The 20,830-nt window shown below is 37.5% G+C and overlaps 1 protein-coding gene across 1 annotated transcript in view; it reads left to right on the top strand.

The window, feature by feature from the left end:
• Positions 1 to 20,830, top strand: part of LCP1 (lymphocyte cytosolic protein 1) — a 550,854-nt gene that overhangs the window by 266,906 nt on the left and 263,118 nt on the right. Inside the window, exon 4 of the mRNA XM_044071582.1 lies at positions 16,849 to 17,012. Within this exon, the coding sequence (XP_043927517.1) occupies positions 16,849 to 17,012 (164 nt within the window). The remainder of the gene's footprint in view (positions 1 to 16,848; positions 17,013 to 20,830) is intronic.

Raw genomic sequence — 20,830 nt, 5'->3', positions numbered from 1 at the left:
ACAAGTATTTTTAAGTTAAAGAGCCTTAGGCGTTGATGTTGTTTTTCTATAGGTAGGAATAGTCTGTTTTTAATATAGTATGTAATAAGTGTGGAGTACACCAAGTTGATTACATTATGTTTATTTTCATTTGTATTTTTTACTTTTCATTTTTATTGTAGTTATCTTCGGTTGTTAATATGATTTGGTAGCATTTTTTACCACGCTGATGGTTGTACAATTTGTATTATACCATTTTATTAATGGTAAATCTCTATGTAGGTTAGGCGTCTTTAAGAGAGTGGTTAATCATTGTGTGAGTTGTGATTGGTCTAACAGTTATTAATTGTGACTATTTAAATGCTTATAAAAGTTAAAAAATGGTTTCTGAAGAAGTTTGCTTATTTCAGCAAACGAAAAGTGCTTCAATAAATGTTTTTTATCAGCCTCAATTGGTCTCGTGCTATTGACTCATTATAGTGTCTACATTTATCAGTTTGGTGCATTCAGCATTCTCAGTTTGTGTTTGTTTGAACTTTTGGCATGGCAGCGAGTCAGAGCAGTTTTAAACCCAGCATGACACCGGAATTATTGAGGAGCTGTGATAGTGTGGCTACAGACACACCAGCTATTGATGGCACACTGGTTAACAGTAATATTTTGGACTCCTTGCTATCTAGGATGGAGTCCATTTTCCAGCGTCTTGACCGGTTGGACAGTCAACAAAATGAGATTTGCAAAGTGTCACCGGCCCTGGCGCATTCCAGCTTAACTACTCCACCTCCGGTGAATGTGAATGCCAGTAATCAGGAGGTAGCTACTACTGCAATAACTTCTTTAACCACTTTAGCTTTAAGGGCGGAAGCAGTCACAGGCTCGACCCCAGCACCGCAGGGACAACTGCTTCAACTACCGGTTTCTAGGGAACTGTCTTGTTCAGTTGGCAGCTTGGGAGTGTTAGGTCTTCCGGAGGTTCGTAACTGCAGCTTGTTGGGGGATTTACCACCTCAGCACCCTCGTTCTAGTATTACTGTGCCTGTTGTTGGAGAATTCAGCTTACCAGGGTGTCCGGAGATAAATAAATGGCTCTCTGAGAGTTTTTCATTTACTAGTGCTACACCAATGAACATGGAATCCCAGCACCATGAAAAAGGTAACAACATTTTATTATCGGATATAGTGGCTAAGCTTAAACTTTTAGATGGCCACTTAGTGAAGTTAAAAAAACTGCAACTTGAAATAGCTTATTTCTGTGAATGCCTGTCATGGAAAGTGGTGCCAAAAGGCTTAAGACACCACCAATTTCCAACTAGGTTAGTTGCTAACTCTACTTTTCACAATGAACTGTTGGAATTATTTGACCATCAAGGATTTGAGTTATTGGACCTTATGGTCAAGCACTATACCATTTGGGTTGGCGAGCTTAGCAACAAAGTAGCAAAACTGGACAATAGTATAAAATTGGATGTTAATTTTTATAGGTACAAATACCAATATGCTCACATGTTTTCAAGTATAGACCAATACTTGGTCAAATTGAAAAGTAACAAAATAAAGAAACTTGACCGAGATTGTAAAGCTTATAAGGAGGGTGTAGCTTATCCAGTCCCCTCAACGGCTCAAGTTTGACATAACCTTCCAGTTTCTAATTCACTGACTAATGTTAATAGTGATATAATGGAGAATAATCAACACCAGGGTGAAAACTATAGTTCACAATCTACAGCTACAAATCACATTAACTTTAATTCAGCCAGTAATGGGAACATGGATGGTCAACAAGAATTAAGGAGGAGCGAAAGGTTACTCCAGTTCCAACATGGCCAGAACAGTAATGGTCTGTCAAATCAAAATTCAAACACAAATTTTCGGTCAGCCAATTGCATGGGAGCCAAACCACAACAGCAGAACAATTACCAGATGAACAAATTGCGACGGAAACACAACAAATGAAAGACTTAAATGTAGACATTTTGGAGTTCTCTGACACTAGTTCTGTTTCTGATGTACTTTATACAGCTTTACCAGATGATATGTTAGTTTTTGATTTGCCTGTAGTTGAGTTAGGGCTTGAAGCCGTTGGAAGGTCTAGTGATTGCCCAATATCTAAGCCAGTTATTATTACTAACAAGACAGGGGATTTTAAAGTATTTAATTTTTCATCTGCTGTTATCTCTTCGGACATAGTAGACTTTTTGTCCAAAGGTTATACTTACGTCCCTGAACAAAAACTGAATTTAGTGAAAACTGTCATTGACATTAAAGTCTTCACCAGGAAGTTAAACTTTAACTTAATGATGGGTGCTGTAGTCAAAGACTTAAATTTAAACCAATTCCACATTCCCAGTACATTTAATCCCCCTCTACACCCTTTGTTGCAAGTTCTTCGAGCAACTATGCGAGTTGGATATAAGACAGAGTATCAAAAGAGGGCTGCCTGCTACTGCTAAACCTAGCATCAATCAGTTTGAATTTGAATGCCTTTCGTATATTAAATCTCAGGACATTTGTATTTGTAAACCAGATAAAGGTGGCGGCTTGGTAGTGTTTGATAATGTAGATTATGTAGAAAGGATGGGTTTATTGTCGGACAAGCCTGCATATATTGTGAGTTCTAGATCGGAAATAAATAAAGCATATAGCTTTATCAAAAATAGCATAGAAGACTTGTTTATTGAGGGGAGGATAGAACAGAATATTTATAACTATATGATTACCACTTATCCCAGATATCCTTGTATGTTCAGGATACCGAAGATCCACAAGGATATAACAAATCCACCTATGCGACCGTTAGTCGATGGTCGAGGATCACCTACTTACCCTTGCACTAAAGTTGTGAATGCAATCCTACAAAAATATTTGATCAAAGAACAACAAATATGCAAAGATTCGTAGTCTTTTCTTAAAAGTTTAGACAGCTTGGAATTTAACATGGACTACAACTTTCTCACAGTTGATGTGAGGGACTTGTATACATGTATCCCTCATGATGTAGGAATTGAATGGGTAAATGTATTGCTAAAGAAGCATGGAGCTCCTGATGGTGAGGTGGCACTAGTTACAGAATTACTTGAAATCATCCTGTATAATAACTTCTTTATGTTTGGTGATAATTTTTATCTCCAAAAAGTTGGAGTAGCTATGGGTTCCCCATATGGGGCAAGCATAGCGAACTCTGTAATGCCCCATTGGGAATCCGAGTACGTATTTAAGAACACAAGGATTAATGATTTAATCATTTATTATACACTGTATTTGGATGATATTTTCATCTTGTTAAATGGTGATGCCGATACTAGTAACTCCATTGTACAAGCATTTAATGAGTCAACACAATTTTTACAATTTACAGCTACTTTTAATAAAGAAGCTATAGTATACTTGGCTATTTTGTTATCTAAGAACAGGGATTTAGGTGGTTATGTTGCCAACATTTATAGGTAGAGTACTTACTCTAATTATTTCTTGCACTATTCAAGTTGCCACCCTCACTATCAGAAGCGCTCCGTGGTTAAAGGGCAACTGGTTAGAGCTGCTCAAATTGTTAACAATGATCAAGATTTTGTGGAAGAATGCCAGCTTTTGAAGTCCATGTTCTTGCATAGAGGGTACCCAGTAGGGCTACTGGATGACTTAATAAAGGAAGTCCAGTATAAGAGATTTAATGGGTTATATAAACCTTTAATGGGAGTTCAACAATGTAACATTGAATTACCAAGCTCTATCTTGGATTCATTTAACACTACGTCACGCAGCCCTATAATTAACACACAAAATGAAGTGAATTTTATCACTACATTTAACTTGCATAGTTACCTCTGTTTGGATATTATTAAGAAAAACTGGGGTATGTTTAGAACTAATCCTTCCATTTTTGTCAAAATGGGTGACACACCATGGGTAATATTTAGGAGAGGTAGGAATCTAAAAGATTTATTTGAACAATAGTGACAGGTTCAACCAAAAGTTCCAGGGATGTTTAAATGTCAAAGTTGCAATTATTGTAAATTTGTGGATAACATGCACTCGCTAATAGTGGGTGGTTTCCACATTAGACTAAAGTCTCGGTTTAATTGCAACTCGAAGATGGTCATTTATTTAGCAACATGTCAGTGTTGTCCTGCATTCTATGTAGGCAAAATGGTGTGTAGGCTCTGTGAAAGGATTTATGAACACCAGTATGCCATTAACAAAAACAAGCAGGACAACGCTTTGGCTAAACATGTTCAGTCTTATATGGATCATAGGTTTAAATTTTCTGTCATAGATCAGGTGTATGCAGATGTAAGAGGTGGTCCAGCACCCCTACGTCTGGAAGAGTTAGAATTAGTTTGGCAGATTAAATTAAATGCCTATAATTATCCTGGGCTGAATGAAGCATGCTCTATAAGTAGTATTCTTAAGTTAAAGAGCCTTAGGCATTGATGTTGTTTTTCTATAGGTAGGAATAGTCTGTTTTTAACATTGCATATGTTTTTAATATAGTATGTAATAAGTGTGGAGTACACCAAGTTGATTACATTATGTTTATTTTCATTTGTATTTTTTACTTTTCATTTTTATTGTAGTTATCTTCAGTTGTTAATATGATTTGGTAGCATTTTTTTACCACGCTGATGGTTGTACAATTTGTATTATACCATTTTATTAATGGTAAATCTGTATGTAGGTTAGGCATCTTTAAGAGAGTGGTTAAGCATTGTGTGAGTTGTGATTGGTCTAACAGTAATTAATTGTGACTATTTAAATGCTTTTAAAAGTTAAAAAATGGTTTCTAAAGAAGTTTGCTTATTTCAGCAAATGAAAAGCACTTCAATAAATGTTTTTTACCAGCCAAGGTTGGTCTCGTGCTATTGACTCGTTATAGTGTCTTCATTTATCAGTTTGGTGTTTTCAGCATTCTCAGTTTATGCTAAATAAGTTCTTTGTTACCTTAACTATTTTGGTCATGAGGGGTACCCAAGGAGTCTTCCAATCATCTATTCTGAGGGCACTAAACAAGTTCCTTGATATGCTAACACATCATGTGGATAATCACATCAGGTTCCTCAAGACCCTACAGGAGATGGCATCCATTCAGGATGGCTTCTTTGGTATCATGACTTTCCTTTAGTCATGGGTATCATTAAATGCACATTGCAATTAATATTCCAGCTGGCCCAGATGGGAATACCTATATTAACAAGAAAGACTACCATTCTTTAAAATGGAAGGCAGTGAGCAATGCCAATACATTCATGGCACTAAGGTTCAGTTGTTAGATTCATGGCAATCAGGTTTGGTTGTTAGAGTCAAGGCAATCAGGTTCGGTTGTTAGAGTCATGGCAATCAGGTTCAATTGGTATGCTGGCAATTTTCATGATGCCAAGATCACCAGTTTCACCTGAGTGAATTTTCAAAGGGTAATTAGTTGACAAGTATAGGCATCATACAAGTATAGGCATCATAATGCCTTTTAATAGATATTTTGCAAAACATACACAACACTCCCTTAAGCCGTGGCTGATAATACTGGTGCAATGGCACATACTTTAGCAGAACATAATTCTATTGTTATCCTTGGCAAGACCTGTGCTGTTGAGAAATGAATATCTGCACTGCTCAGGACATGTTTTAGATGCCTTGACACCTTGGGAAGGGCACTGTAGTACTCTCCTGAGAAGGATAGCATGACATTTGCTGTGTGTGCCACGCTGCATAACATGACTTTCAGAAGGCATGTGCTTCCATACTGCTACATTTTTTATTAACTTTGTTTACTTATGCTATATTATATTACTGCTGTCACAGCTGTCAGTTACAGACTACCTATGTGGATAGTGTTTCTTGCCGGAGATAGCAATGTGCTTATATTGTATATTAAAGAGTGTTTTTGGGGAGGGGGACAACTGAATGCAGACAGTCATAAGTATATGGATGATTGTCAGTTTCATTATTTCAGGGGAACTTGGAATGTGAACATATGAAATGTATGGCTTCTTTAAACTGGAACAAATTTTTAATCACTCAGTTCATGATCATCATCATCATCATTCTCTTTCGGCTTTTCCCGTTAGGGGTCGCCACAGCGGATCATCTCTTTCCATTTCTTCCTATCCTCTGCATCTTGCTCTGTCACACCAACCGCCTGCATGTCCTCTCTCACCACGTCCATAAACCTTATCTTAGGCCTTCCTCTATTCCTCTTACCTGGCAGCTCCATCCTTAGCATCTTTTTCCCAATATACCCATCATCCCTCCTCAGCACATGTCCAAACCAACGCAATCTCGTCTCTCTTGCTTTGTCTCCAAACTGTCCAACATGAGCTGACCCTCTAATATACCGATTCCTAATCCTATCCATCCTAGTCACACCGATTGCAAATCTTAACATCTTTAACTCTGCCACATCCAGCTCTGACTCCTGCCTTTTTGTCATTGCCACTGTCTCCAACCCATATAACATAGCTGGTCTCACTACACTCTTGTAGACCTTCCCTTTCACTCTTACGGATACCCGTCTATGGCCTGATAATGTCTATGACAGCATCTGTTCTTTTGTTTTGTTTTTATTGTAAGAACTAAAAATGGCACACTTCTGCATTGCTTGTTTTATCAGAGTTGACTACTTTCCTGGCCAATACATTATATCTCTCTCTATATATTTTTTTTGCACTCTACTTTTTCCAAAAGTAACTCTATTTCACCACATTTGAACATTAGGCTCTAAACACAATGTATGTCTTCCTTGCAAGAATGTAGGACTGATTTTATTTCCTTACTGAAGAAGTTTGCTCAGGTCACCTTCTCATTGCAACTTCTTTGAGTAAATCCATTTCAAATCAGTGTCAGTACAATGTCAGGAATGCTTTTACTGCTCTGACTGGTTTCTGTGGTATTACCTAAATAATCCCTAATTCTTCTTCTAGAAGTTCTTTGTACTTCTCTGCTAAATATACTGTTTTGGAATTACTGATTATGTATAATTTCATGCCTGGTCTGTATGTTACTTTCAAAGTATACCTTTCTACACCTAGCAATATCTTCTGCAATCTAGGAAGTCCCTTGAACAAACACTTTCTAAATATACTTTCCAAGGGCTTACAGTCTGGTCCCCCCGAATGTTTTTTTCAATTTGTCATAGTCATATTCATTGATTATTTCATGCCCCTACACAACAAGTCCTTTTCTGCCTGAACACGTCTATTTTGTGTCCTTTACATTCAGATTATAATTGAGTAAAATAAACAACATCCCCTGCAATCTAAGAAGTGTCTTCAAAAATACTTTCAGGATATGCCTTGCAACAGTTTCTGGTCTGTGTTAACCTAAACGTATTATCTCTGTCTCTCTTTTGTTTTATATATATATATATATATATATATATATATATATATATAGGTGTGTGTGTGTGTGTGTGTGTGTATATATATCTATATCTATATATATATATATATATATATATATATATATATATATATATATATATATATATATATATATATATATATATATATATATATATAGTTTCCCTTTATAATTGCGAAATATTGAAATCTCGAATTTCAGTATTTCGCGACCATAAAGGTGAATTTTTAAAATGTTGAAAGTGCATAATTGCGAATTTGAATATTTCAAATTCACGGTTATGGCTTTACATTACGTGACGTGCACTGTTTGGTTTGGATATTGTTCGGCATAGTATATGAATTTATGTGGAATCTAAGGTAAGTGAGTATTTTGTAAGGGTTTTGGGTGGGAGTTTGAGTGTATGTGAGATTTTTTATAAGTTGTATGTGTGGGTTAGGGTAGGAAAGCGAATGTACGAGTGTGTAATTGTTGGATGTGTTGGTGTTTGTCTATGTGTGATGTGTGTGTGTGTGTGTGTGTGTGTGTGTGTGTGTGTGTGTGTGTGTGTGTGAGGGACTGTGGAATGTCTGGGTGTGAGTGTACTGTCTTACTGTTTGTGCGATCTTGGAGTTACTATATATATAAGTAGGAGGGGTTTGGGGGGTGCAGCCCCCCACATGGATGGAGCAGGTGGGCTTGCCCCCCTGCTTATGTGTAGTGTAGGTATGTGGCTGTGTGGTGCTTTGTTTTTATTTGTTTTGTATTGTGGGTGTTGTAGTTTATGTTTGGTGTGGTGTATGCTGTGTGTTCAGGATTTGTAGTTTCGGGATTGTGAAGGTTCGGTATTTGAAGGTTTCGCCTTTATGGTTGCAAAATACTGAAATTCGAGTTTTCAGTATTTCACTATTATAAAGGGTAACTATATATATATATATATATATATATATATATATATATATATATATGTGTGTGTGTGTGTGTACACACAGACACACACACACACACACACACACACACACACACACACACACATATATAGTAAGAGACAGGAAAGACAGAGACAGAGACAGATAGTCATTGAGTTTCTCATATCCATACACTGTATTTTATGGTTCCTTTTCTGTTTAAACATATCCCTTTTTTACATTATAAATGCTCTTAATCCTTAGGCAACTGGTTTATTCTTTACCACTCTGACCAGCATTTACTTGTGACATGTATATAGTATTCACATGGTAGTATTTTAACCTTGGTGCCACTATAACTAATCTGTTGAGCATTTTAAGACATGTTCTTGTGTTTAAATTTCACTCCAGGCTGTATCTTGTTATAAGAGATTTCTTAGAGGCATAGCTATCTCAAATGCATGGAATACAAACATTACCAGATATCAGGTACCTCATTAGTATTCAAAAACATGCATGCTGATTGGTCAGCTCAACCAGCTTGTCCCTTGTAAATTGAGCATATACCAATGGAAGGAAGTTCAGTCACTTTAATCCAACCAAACTTTCTTTTGCCAATGCATGCTAAGGCTTTGCAGTTTTTTTGACCTAAGAGGTCAAGAGGTATGTATGGAGGGCATAGAAGATACAAGGAAAATCAGGTACATTATGCAAAATTAAAAAAGTACCTGATTTTCCTTGTATTTTTGCCGTGTATCTCTAGTATCTCTAAACTGTCCTTCAGCTTTGTATCCATATTCACAATTTGATTGTGTTTTTTTTTTTTTTAAAAAAGAAGCATCATCAATGGAATTCTTCCCTTCACCATTGTTTGCTTTCCAAAGCACTGATGCACTGAGTAAGCATGGGAATATAAGTCCCATTTGCAAGTGCAGTACATCAACAAAGAAGAACGCAGAAACAACATGGAAAAACATAACGCCACTGTTATACAAAGACATTATTTAAGAAAAGTAAGTAATTTCTTTCTTAAATAATGTTGTTGTATAATAGCAATAACCAATTCATGGGTGTGGGTATATTGAAGATTTACCCTTGGTTGCATTTGTTTAATCATACTAATCATGGGTAAATCTTCAATATACCACACTCACTTGTCGGGTATTGCTATAATTTATCATTACTAAAAATCACTTTAATGGCTGCTGTCTAATGGCTCTGGGATTTGCACAGTTGCTCTGAATTTTTCTAATGCTTTAGCTGATCTGACATCAGAATATGACCCTTGTATACTTTTCATTTGGTATTGTTTAATTTTACATTGTTGTGCACTGATTTGTACAACAGCTTTATTAGTTTCTTATTATCCATTTGTACCTGTGTATCTGGGTCTATTACCATGCTACTAGATCATCAGTTATGTGTAATACACCTTTCAAACCATCAATTACATGTGCAACAGTTCTTTGGAAAATGTTGGTGCTAAGGAAATGCAAGACACAAGTCTAATTTGTACCTTTCTAATGGTGCATTAAATGTACTCAGTGTGGAGCTTTTTCACATAGTTTTATTGGCCAGAATGACAGCTTTGTGTCTGATATTGAAAAAAGCTTAACATTTAGCATTTCGAGGTAATTTTTCAGCTTTAAGGAATGGGTGCTGTCTTTAATCACTTTATTCATATATTGCAGATCAACACAAATGTATAACTTGTCTTGCTTTACAACAGTATCTGTACTATTTAGCACTTTTGTTGACTCTTATTGCTCTGATTGATGCCTAAACTTTCCATTTGCTTCATTTTGTGTTCTATTCTACCCCTTTAAGCAATCATTACATTTCTTGGAGAATGTACCAGTGATGTGTTTGCGCATGATATCTCCCCCCCCAAAAAAAACCTTCCTATACCATAAAATAAATCAGTGGACATGAAGGATATAAAATAAATCAGTGTACATGAAGCGTATCGCTGCTGTGGCTCCACAGACTAAACAGCATGTCTCTGAGATTTTGCAACTCTTTCTTACACATTCCTTTTCTGGTTCCACAGTGTACACCCATTTTTTCCATTCCTTGTTATCACAAGCCAAATGATCCAAATTATAAAAAGAACTTATTCAAAGTACTAAAATTTAAAATGGGATCTTAGAATTCTTATTTTTATATCCACTTGTCAGGAGTTTTTGAACCAATGGCATGACTTCTTGCCATGAATGTGCTGACAACATACACATTACTTCAGTTTTAGCCCACCATTTATTATCAGTCCGCAGACTCTGAGTACAGTAGGAGCATCTGTTTCCAGAAGCACCAACAATCTGCACTTCTGGAACATTGTGTAGTACTATTTACACAATCTACATAATAGGATCATAAGATCATAGGAAGTTACTAGGCTATTGGACCTGAGGCCTTTACAAGCCTAGCCAAGAATTTAGCCCATGTTCCAACAAGTCATCACCCTATGCCACTGTCCAGCAGGGACATAGGTGGAATTCCAGGTGTGTATTTTCTGTTCCCCATCCAGTTATCCAGGTTGCGTTTAAAAAGGTTTAATGAGGTAGTCTATTTTACATGGAGAGGGAGTCTATTCCACAAAAGGGGGAGTCTCTGGGACACAAATCTGTCCCACCAACAAATCCTATTGATGTCACAGACCAGGTTGAGGTCTCACATGTGGGTTACTCGAGTAGAGCTTGACTTGTGGATATGCAGCAGTCCCATCAGGGCGGGGTCTGAGATTGCTTTGTATGCCAGACAGAGGTCACCTCTGAGAAGTCTGTAGGAGACTGAGCAGAGGGACAGGGCATTTAGCCTATCTGTGTAGGGTAGATGTTTGAGGCCCTGGATTCTCCAGGTGAGGAATCTCTTTGGTCTCTCCAGCTGCTGCATGTGCTTTGTGAGGAGTATGCCGAAATGGGCATTGTATTCGATAATCGGTCTTATAAGGGAAGAATACAGGGATGTTATGACCACCTTGTCCCTGGATGAGGTATCCTTACTAATGAGGTGGGCCATGTAGAAAGCTTTCCGTACAATGAAGGCAATATGGTGGTCAAAAGTCAGTTTGCTATCAACCTGGGTTCCCAAGTCCCTCATGACTAATTATGTGCTTAGTGCCTTATTATCAATGTGATAATTTGTGGGGATGTCATTCTCCCCAAAAGGGGTGATGACGATGATGCATTTTTTGGCATTCATTTTGAGGCCATGTTTCATTTCTTTGGGTGACACCCTCTTGGAGGGTGTCCATATCACTAGGGGAATCAATGACAGTACCCATATTGCAGTTATCTGCAAACTTGGTCAGTCATAGCCCACTAGATTTGGCCTGCACCTCTGAGAAGTATATCCCAAACAGCAGAGACACCAAGACCAATCCCTGGGGTACTCCACTTGTTACGGGTCTACTACTTGAGGTGGCTTCCCCTATTTTGACTAGGTTGGTTCTATCAGTGAGCCAGTTTGCTACCCATCTGGTAACATATGGATTAATGGCTAGTTGAGAGAGTTTATCTATTATACCTGAGTGGGGAATAGTATTGAAGGCCTTGGCCAGGTCAAGGTGGGTGGTGTGCACTTTCTTCCCCTCATCTATATGACCTTGCTGACTGTCTCAAAAAAGTCGACCAAATTTAACAGGCATGACCTCCCCTTGACAAGACCAAACTGTGTGGGATCAAGTGTCTGGAGGTTGCCAATGTCCTTATTAATGAGGTCCATGATAATCCACTCCATGGCCTTGCAGATCAGGCTAGTTAGGCTGATGGGTCTGTAATTTCCTGGATCAGTGAACACTCCACCTTTGTGCAAAGGGATGACAGTAGCTGTCCTCCACTCAGGTGGGATGAAGCTGGTACTCAGGCTTTGGTTGAATAAGGTGCCTAATGGTGCTCCAAGTTCCTGTCTGAGTTCATGTAGGATGCACCCTGGGATGTTATCAGGCCCCATGGAGGCTGTATTTTTTGCCTTTCAGAGAGCAGTGATGACTTGCTCCCTAGAGATAAGGGGAGGGGGAAGGTACTGGGGGGGTGTCTTATTTTACTGATGGAGGGGGCAGAAGAGTGAAGTTTTCACTGAACCTGTCTGCCAGCAGGTTGACTATATCTACAGGGTTTGTGTATGTGGTGTCCTTGACCACTAGTTCTGAGCAGATCTGGGTCCTTCCCTTGAGGTTGCGGACATATGTGAAGAAAGCCTTATGATTGTCTTTAGTAGATGTGGCCAGTTTGGACTCAAAGTTTGCTTTGGAGGATTTCACTAGTGCTCTTATTTGCTTATTCAGGCAGAAGAGATTGCTTCCAATTAGACACCTGCTCCTTCTTGGTCCTGGACAACGATTTTTTTTCCTTTTTTTATAGAGTTTATTTATTGTAGATGTCCACCAGAGGGGTTTACTCTTCCTTGAGGAGGAGGATTTTATCCTCTCTGGTATTTTTGATTCCATGCAGCTATATAAATGCTCTTATAGTACTTTGGTGTAAGTTTGGACATATATGCCAGCTTCTGTGGAGGGGAAGGGGGCTGTGAAGCTGTTTATACCTTCCCTCAGGAGATTGTCATCAGTTTTGGAGATTTTTTTTGTTTGACCCTAGTTGGGAGGGGGGGGGGATGGTAACTTTAAAAGTGACTGCTTTGTGGTCGGGTCTTATCAAGGATGATGACACTGTAGGTATGCTGCAGTGGTTACTCGTGTTGGTTAATACCAAGTCCAACATATTTCCACCTCTTGTGGGGGTGTCAACTAACTGTTCCAAGGCATATACATTGATGAAATCAAGGAATCTCTGGGCATTTGTGTTTTGGTATGAGTATTTCTTCTAATCTATGGTTGGATAGTAAAAGTCGCTCAGGATCAGAGTAAAGGGTTGAATCTTGATAGATTCGAAGAGGTCCAGATAGGTGGGGTGGGCATCTTGAGTTAGAGTTGGAGGCCTGTAGCTAGCTATGATTTGAATAGGGGTCTTGTCAATTGTTAACTGCACCTGGAGTATTTCCTGTGGATCAGTAAAATCCTCAGAATGCTCCATGCCGTGGAAACTAAATCCTTAACATATTAAATTTAAATATCGTGCACAGATGCCATTGTATTTAATGTGCTATGATCTTCAGTGCTCTCCCTTGTGCCATACTATGCTCTATCCCATTAGAAAATAGTCAGTGTGTTGTAGAGAATGTGCAGTACACTGAGACAGTATGCTCACTAGAGCTTGCTGAATGAGTAGTATCAGAACCTGTCTTGGTTTGTGATGCCAACAATTGGTTGAAAGTACCATTTGTCAAACAGACAAAAAGCCCGTACAGCCAATCAAAAATCAACTGATTACATGTGCTGGCTTTATATCAGTGTGAGATAGTATGGCAGTTGGAATCAGGAAATTTGTCCTTTCCTCAGTGCAGTGTGATCTCATTGCTGGTATTTTTGATAGCCTGCTAATCAACAAGTTGTTTTTGATCAGTGGCCTATTGATATATTGAATTTTTGATGAAAGGTCATGCATACATGCCTTTTATTACCACTGAATATGGGATACAGCTGGGAGATCTACTGTTTAATACATTGTAACTCATGGAATGTAGTTTTAGAAATCCCAAATCCCTGAACTGAACAGTCTGCAAATGTTTTTTTGCATTTTGCTTCTGTATTTTAAGATTACAGTTGAGTACGTTTATGCCTTTACATGGTTCATCTCTTTACCCAAGGTTATGAAAATGTGAGGTTATGATATACATGTAATAGACTACAGGAGGGTAAACTTTCCCTTATGAGGGGTTAGCATGTTTTTATGGTATGATCCACAGATTTAACTCATCCAGTTTGCTGTTAGTGGATCATATGTTGACTCTTCATCATGATATGATACAGTCTGTTGTTTCCAAATGGCACTGGGACGTGATACTTTTGGCTAGGAGTGTTCTAGAACTTTTATTGGACTACTAATGTTGAAATCACTAGAACATGATTAACTTGAATGAGGACAATGTCTCAAAGTCGATACATTTTGACTGTCTATAATATATATGATTCATTCATTCGCCAGTTTCCTGTGTGGTCATATGAGGTAGTGCTATCTGTGCCAGAGAGAGTAGGACAATGCATATGTAACATATGCCAGCATAGCTAGCTGGAGGTTTGTAAATAATTTTATGTCATTTGACTAGTACACTGATTTGTACAGATGCTTTTGTTTAAAATGTATTTGTAAAGTTGCTTGTGTTAAACATGCGTCAACAGTGGGTCCTGCTGAACAAAAAATATATATACATGTATGTCAGACAGTATTATCATAGCTGATTAAATGTATATGTTTTAACAGAGAATTATTGAAGGGAAGAGATTACTCTCAGTCCAGCTAATTTTGAAAATACATTGAAAATTAAATGGGTTGGTTTAAGGCATAAAGATTTTATTTTACAGGTCTGATTGCAGCCAGAGACAAAAATGTCTGGGAAAACCAGGACTAGGAATCTTACAGTATTGCCCTTATGGGTAAACTAATTGCTACCCTGGAAGGGTTGAAGTTTTTGAAACTAATGCAAGTAGAAACAATGTCAACAACCAACACAGGATAAAGTCCAAGATTTAATCGCACTATAAACAGTATTAAAAACAAAGCAGATGTGATAAAAATGTCTATAAACGCTTTTGGGCAGACGCCCTTCTTCAGATAATTTGCTAACAGTGAAAGCACTCTTTATATAAAACACTAACCAATCATGAATCAATAATTTACCCGCCTTTTCTTTAGGGCTGGTTTAAGGGGAATTACAACATTAAGGCCCGGGGACCCATGGGCTATTAACTCTATAATCCACCTAGATTCCTGATACTCAGTTTCATTAACCTTAATGATGTAATATACATGTAATAATGTTTATAGTGAGATTAAATCTTGGACTTTATCCTATGTTGGTTGTAGCCATTGTTTCTACTTGCATTTGTTTTGTGTGGGCAACACAACCTTTATTGAGGTCATCTTCTGCGTTTGTTTGAAGTTTTTGAAACTGTTTTATAGCTTTCAGATGCTACAACAAATCTTAGCAAAGCTTTGGGTGTGTATTGTACCAGAGCCAGATGACCAGATGTGATGTCATTCTATAACCAGCACTGAAATGATTCTTTAGATATTAATGAGAGATATGAATGAACTCTCACAACAGCTCTTTGTTTTTCCTAACCTGAGAGGAGAGATCCCTCACAGGTATCTCACAAAACTCATACCTAATCTTGTCTTGCTGTAGTAAGCAACTCAGCACTCATCATCTTGCCTTGCTGCAGTAAATAACTCAACTAGGAAGAGTAATTCTTTAGTCATTCAGGAAAATATAGTGAGATTAGTTAAGTATGTTTTTTCTGCATCTGTGTGAATCTACCTAACTGTGTTATTTTTCATATCTCCTGATTTTGAAACTATTGTGTTTATTCTAACTAGATATTCAGTATTCTTGTGTTTTCTATTTTATTATTTATTATTAAATATTTCTATACCTTTCATTGTGGCTGATCTTTTAGAGAATACTTTTAACATCTTAAGAGTACTTATGCGTATTTTAGTGACACTGTGGCCATTCCTGAAAGCATTGCTGCAATGGTCAGACTCTACCATTTCTATCAGTATTAACTTTACTCAGTATAATTGGGTACCCTTGTACAGACCTTAGAGTAGCTAATTATCTGATAGTCTGGGCAGAGGAGGTACAGCTGGTAAGTCTGTGCCAGTTGTTTGGGGCCTGGAGAGAGAGAGTCCAGCCTCAGGTCTGGAGTGTGCTCCTTGTGTACTCTTAAGGGAAATTGTGCTTTGTGCAGAGAGCTGCATCAGAAAATACTGTGTATATCCATTTTTGTTCCCAGCAGCCATTCCTCATTGGTGTCAGTGGTGAGGGTTGAGGCTCCTTGATTACTGTCCTAGAGCAGGCACTGTCACAACCTGCTTAAACTAATTCAGGGTTACAAGGGAGATTGAGCCTACTGTGACACTTAGTATGTAGAATAAAAAGAAAGTAATTCTGGTTAAGATTCCAGTCTATGACTAGCTACACATACACACACACACACACGCCGACTCCTTTACATAATGAATAACCACACATTTTTTTAGAAGATTGTAAATTCACCTGCAGCATGACTAGAATATGGAAGGAAACTGATTCTATGCACAGAAGGCTAACCAGATGACAAGTAAATTGGAGATAAAAAAGGCAACTGAGTTGAAGAACTTACTAGAGAAGTAAGAATTGTGAAGTAACAGTTCTAATTGGTTTATCATTATTCCACTTTCTGTCTGGATATAATTCACTTTTGATTGACCAGTTAATCTATTTCAGGGTCATAGGGAAACCAGTTCCTATCCTAGCTCTGTGTGTGTTCAGTATATCATACTTTTATGAAACTACTTCCAGTAATAACAATGGAATAGCTTGAAATTTAGCATTTAGAATGTTTACTTGTGCAGCATATCACTGAAAATAGTATGTAATTTGAGAGAAACAGACAGCACCTATTCTAGGAACTTCACTTCATGCAATCATGCTTGAACTGTGATAGATATAGAAGAATGGCCATGTGACATGTTTTCTGAAATGAGATGATCAAATTAACAGGAATTTATTTATTTTTTTATTTTCTGGACAGATATTGATGGCAATGGTTTCATCAGCTCCAATGAATTGGACCAGCTCTTCAAAGCAGCCAACTTCCAGCTGCCAGGATACAGAGTGCGAGAAATCACACAGAGCCTCATGGCTCGTGGAGATCTGAACAAAGATGGCAAAATTAGTTTTGATGAATTCATCATTGTGAGTAGTTCTGAATTTTCCTAAGACTATATCTTTTGATTCTTTATGCAGTTCACATAAAATTATGCTTAAAACTTCAGTGTTAGCAACTGGGATTTGTAGTAAACTGAATCAATTAAAATTTAACTTTGTCTATGGGCCATGTGTATGTTTGTCTCTCTGTATGTGTAGGGTATGCACATACAGGTGTACACTGTTGCTATCTTGATGCCTATGAATCATTTCATCATGAATATCAATTAAAATTTAACTTTGTCTACGAGCCATGTGCATGTTTGTCTCTCTGTATGTGTAGGATATGCGCATACAGATGTATACTGTTGCTATCTTGATGCCTATGAATAATTTCATCATGAATATCCAAAGTGGCCAAATCATGTAAGAAGGCCTTGGGGTGGCAGGCATGATTAAGGGTACGTAATATAAGCATCACGAGCAGCAGTGAAGAACATTACTGTGAATTAAATGGAAAACTCTGTGCCATTTTGACAGAAGCATTCCTGTAAGAGCTAACAAAGAAAATGCATAATCCAAACAAGAATGCACAAGGAATAGTATGTAGTCTCTAATTATGTTAATTTCCATGTAAACAAATGCAAATAAATAAATAAAATAGGAATTGAACACATGGTAGAAACCAAAATACCTTACAGGGGCACTAAAATATAGAGGTCAAATTTTTCAAAATAGGTAATCAACAAAATGGTTTGGGTTTTTTTTTTCTGAAATGATATTCACTGACCCTCAGTTTGGCACAACTAAACCTTAAAAATTAATCTTCTTAAAAGAAAACTGCATGGAACATCCTCATACACACACACACACACACACACACACACACACACACACACACACACACACACACACACACACACACACACACACACATATGGTGTGCTATTACCCTACTTTATATAACAAACTCCTGGATAAGTGCATTACAGAGGGAAAAAGGACAGCTCCCCCCACTAGTTTTACAAAAATGGAATGGCTAACAGAAACTTGATTGTACCACCTGTGCTGGAGTTAGAGTTCTTCAAGCTGAGGTTAATGCATCTCACAGAAAGAGATAAACAACCATTACACTGCCTGTCAGTGATCACTTTTTTCCAAGGTACAGAGATCTCAGTGTGAGAAGAATAAAAAGGTAAGGACAAAGCACCCTAACATGTTGAACACAATGGGATTAGTCTGCAAATTAATGTTTTCTATACTTATCTCATTAGTTTAAAGTCATGACCTTGAGTATTTGCATTATGAAAACAAGTACTCAAGCTGCCATGTACAAACTATTCTAACCAAACTCATAAGATGCAAGTTGTGATGAGTGAACTAAATGAAATGGACCCATACTAGAATGGTCACAGATATATATGTGTGAAACTATCACAGATATGCATGTGTGAACTCACACACACACACACACACACACACACACACACACACACACACACACACACGTAAGAGTGCACGTATACACACACACACACACACACACACACACACACACACACACACACACACACACACACACACACATACATGCACAAACATACATAAAAGTGAGGTTTTGAGAATCTTATTTTACCAAAGTCAAAAACTATAACATAAGATAAAGCGGGCATAGTGTAAAACTATGAGAGGAGCAATCCTTGATAAATGCAATGCATTATTAATTCACAGAAACGAGCAGCAAATCTTTTAGACATCCCACTTAAGTGCAGTAGTAAACTGGAATAAATTAGAAAATGCACGAGGCCAGCATAAGTGACTTAAAAAGGAATGTAAGAAAAGTGTTTATCAGATATACTCAGCAAAGTAAGTTGAAGTAGAAACATTGGGTAGTCTGCACAGGCTAAGTGACCCATAACATGTTATTTATGTAGCACACACAAACAGGATCCATGTTGTCTTCTTTTCTTCCTAGTTCCATATGACGTATCCACTGAATATAGTGCAGAGTGCCTTTGCAGTGGGAATACCTGATTCCTTCATACCAAATACATTTTTTTCAGTCTGTGGACAAGCCTTCTGTATGGAGAATACCTGCATTCTTCGTAACTATCAATGACATTTTTCAATTTGTGGACAGGTCATAGAATCAAATGTATTTGATAAAGATTAACTGCGGTATTCTGGGTAACATTTGACTTTTACATGGCAGGCTGTGTCCTTTGCCGCACTAAATATTTACAGTGTTCAATGCTGAGTAATAGCAGATCACTAGAAATGTTTTTTTTTTCATGACTGAAACAGTTCTTAGTCAAACAGCTATACAACTATAATTTTTTCTCATTTAACTACCTAACTTTTTGAGAAAAGTAGACATATTTTGAAGTGCCTTCCTCCATTGTTGAGATGGATGCATCAGTACAGTTTTCATGTACTTGTTCACATTTCTATCACTTTTGACTGATGACACTTGACCTCTTCAGCCTGTTCCCTTCTCTCCCTTCATTGCTATCAGTGTGATTAGTCCTTCCTTCTCTCCTTCTCAGCACCTCACACCACATGGTATAGTAAGTCTTCTGTCTTTGAAGCGACAGTTGATTGCAGACATGATCTAGTGTTGAGTTTGGATTATTTGGTACGCAGCCTTATCCTTTGATCCTGGCCCAGGTTGGCAGTAAGCTTTTGCTCAATAGGCTGTCAGAGGATGACAGAAGAAAACACCTGCTACTGTTATCTTCACATTAAATGTAGAAACACTACTGATCTGTTAGTCTGGCCAGATAGATATGGTATGTACACACTAACATAAGGGCAGCATTTACACATTTCTCTTTTCTGTCGCTAACATTTATAAAAAAAAATAGTTCACACTGGGTTTGATTTTACTTGTTCTCTATCTATCTATCTATCTATCTATCTATCTATCTATCTATCTGTCTATCTGTCTATTTATCTATCCATTTTTCTTGGTGGATAGCAAATTAAATTAGCTTGTGAATCCACCCCAGTTTTCCACATTATGTAACAGAACTTGTTTCAACATGGAAATGGTTGACATACCTGCAAATGGTCATTCTTAATCAGTGTACTACCCTGGTAAACAAATATAAATAAAAGTAAATTAAAAAAATCATTAATTTTGTTGGGAGAAAAGTCCTCTATACCACTATACAGGCTGCTGTGTTCCTTTACTCCCATAATAGAATAAATTCTGGAGTTGTTCCATGATGAGTAAGGGGATAACCCCCAGGCCACCAGTGACAAACTGTATTTTTAATTAGTTGTCTAGAAGTAGAGATCATACACACAGTTTTCTTACCATTTGCTTGCTCCCCAAGGGAGGGAATATAACAAGTCCAAGCATTAAAAAGTGTTTGTTCTCACAAAAATTTACAGAACTGCATTTAATAGACAAATACTTGGCTATGAGACACTACCTTGTTATTAATGGTATCTAGCTGTCTGATGCACTTTAAGCAGAGTATTTGAATCAAGGATGATTTTAACGAGTTTTTTTTTTTTTACTTAAATCAAAACAGGAAAACTGCATTTTGCCTAGAATTATATTTTTCAACAAGAAGCAATGGAGTTGAATGCTGTTAATAGTACATTTTCCTGTCATCTTATACAGTTTAAATGAACTATAGTGTGGCTTTATGGTTCATCTTTGGGGTGAGGGAGCTGCAATCTTGTCAAAATGTTCACTTGCTATTTGAGGAGAATGAGTAAATGGTAACAAGGCAGATGAGAAAGACATGTTAGTGTTTGAGGCATAACATTTAATTATTGCACTCTGATGTTTGGATAGGAATGTAGCTACAGAATTAAAACATCTTTTGAAACTGCTATTCATGTATATATATATG

This window comes from Protopterus annectens, chromosome 5.part0 (assembly GCF_019279795.1).
Source record: "Protopterus annectens isolate FY-2018-M chromosome 5.part0, PAN1.0, whole genome shotgun sequence".
NCBI lineage: Eukaryota > Metazoa > Chordata > Ceratodontiformes > Protopteridae > Protopterus > Protopterus annectens.
This window is presented reverse-complemented; position numbering and strand designations above follow the sequence as displayed.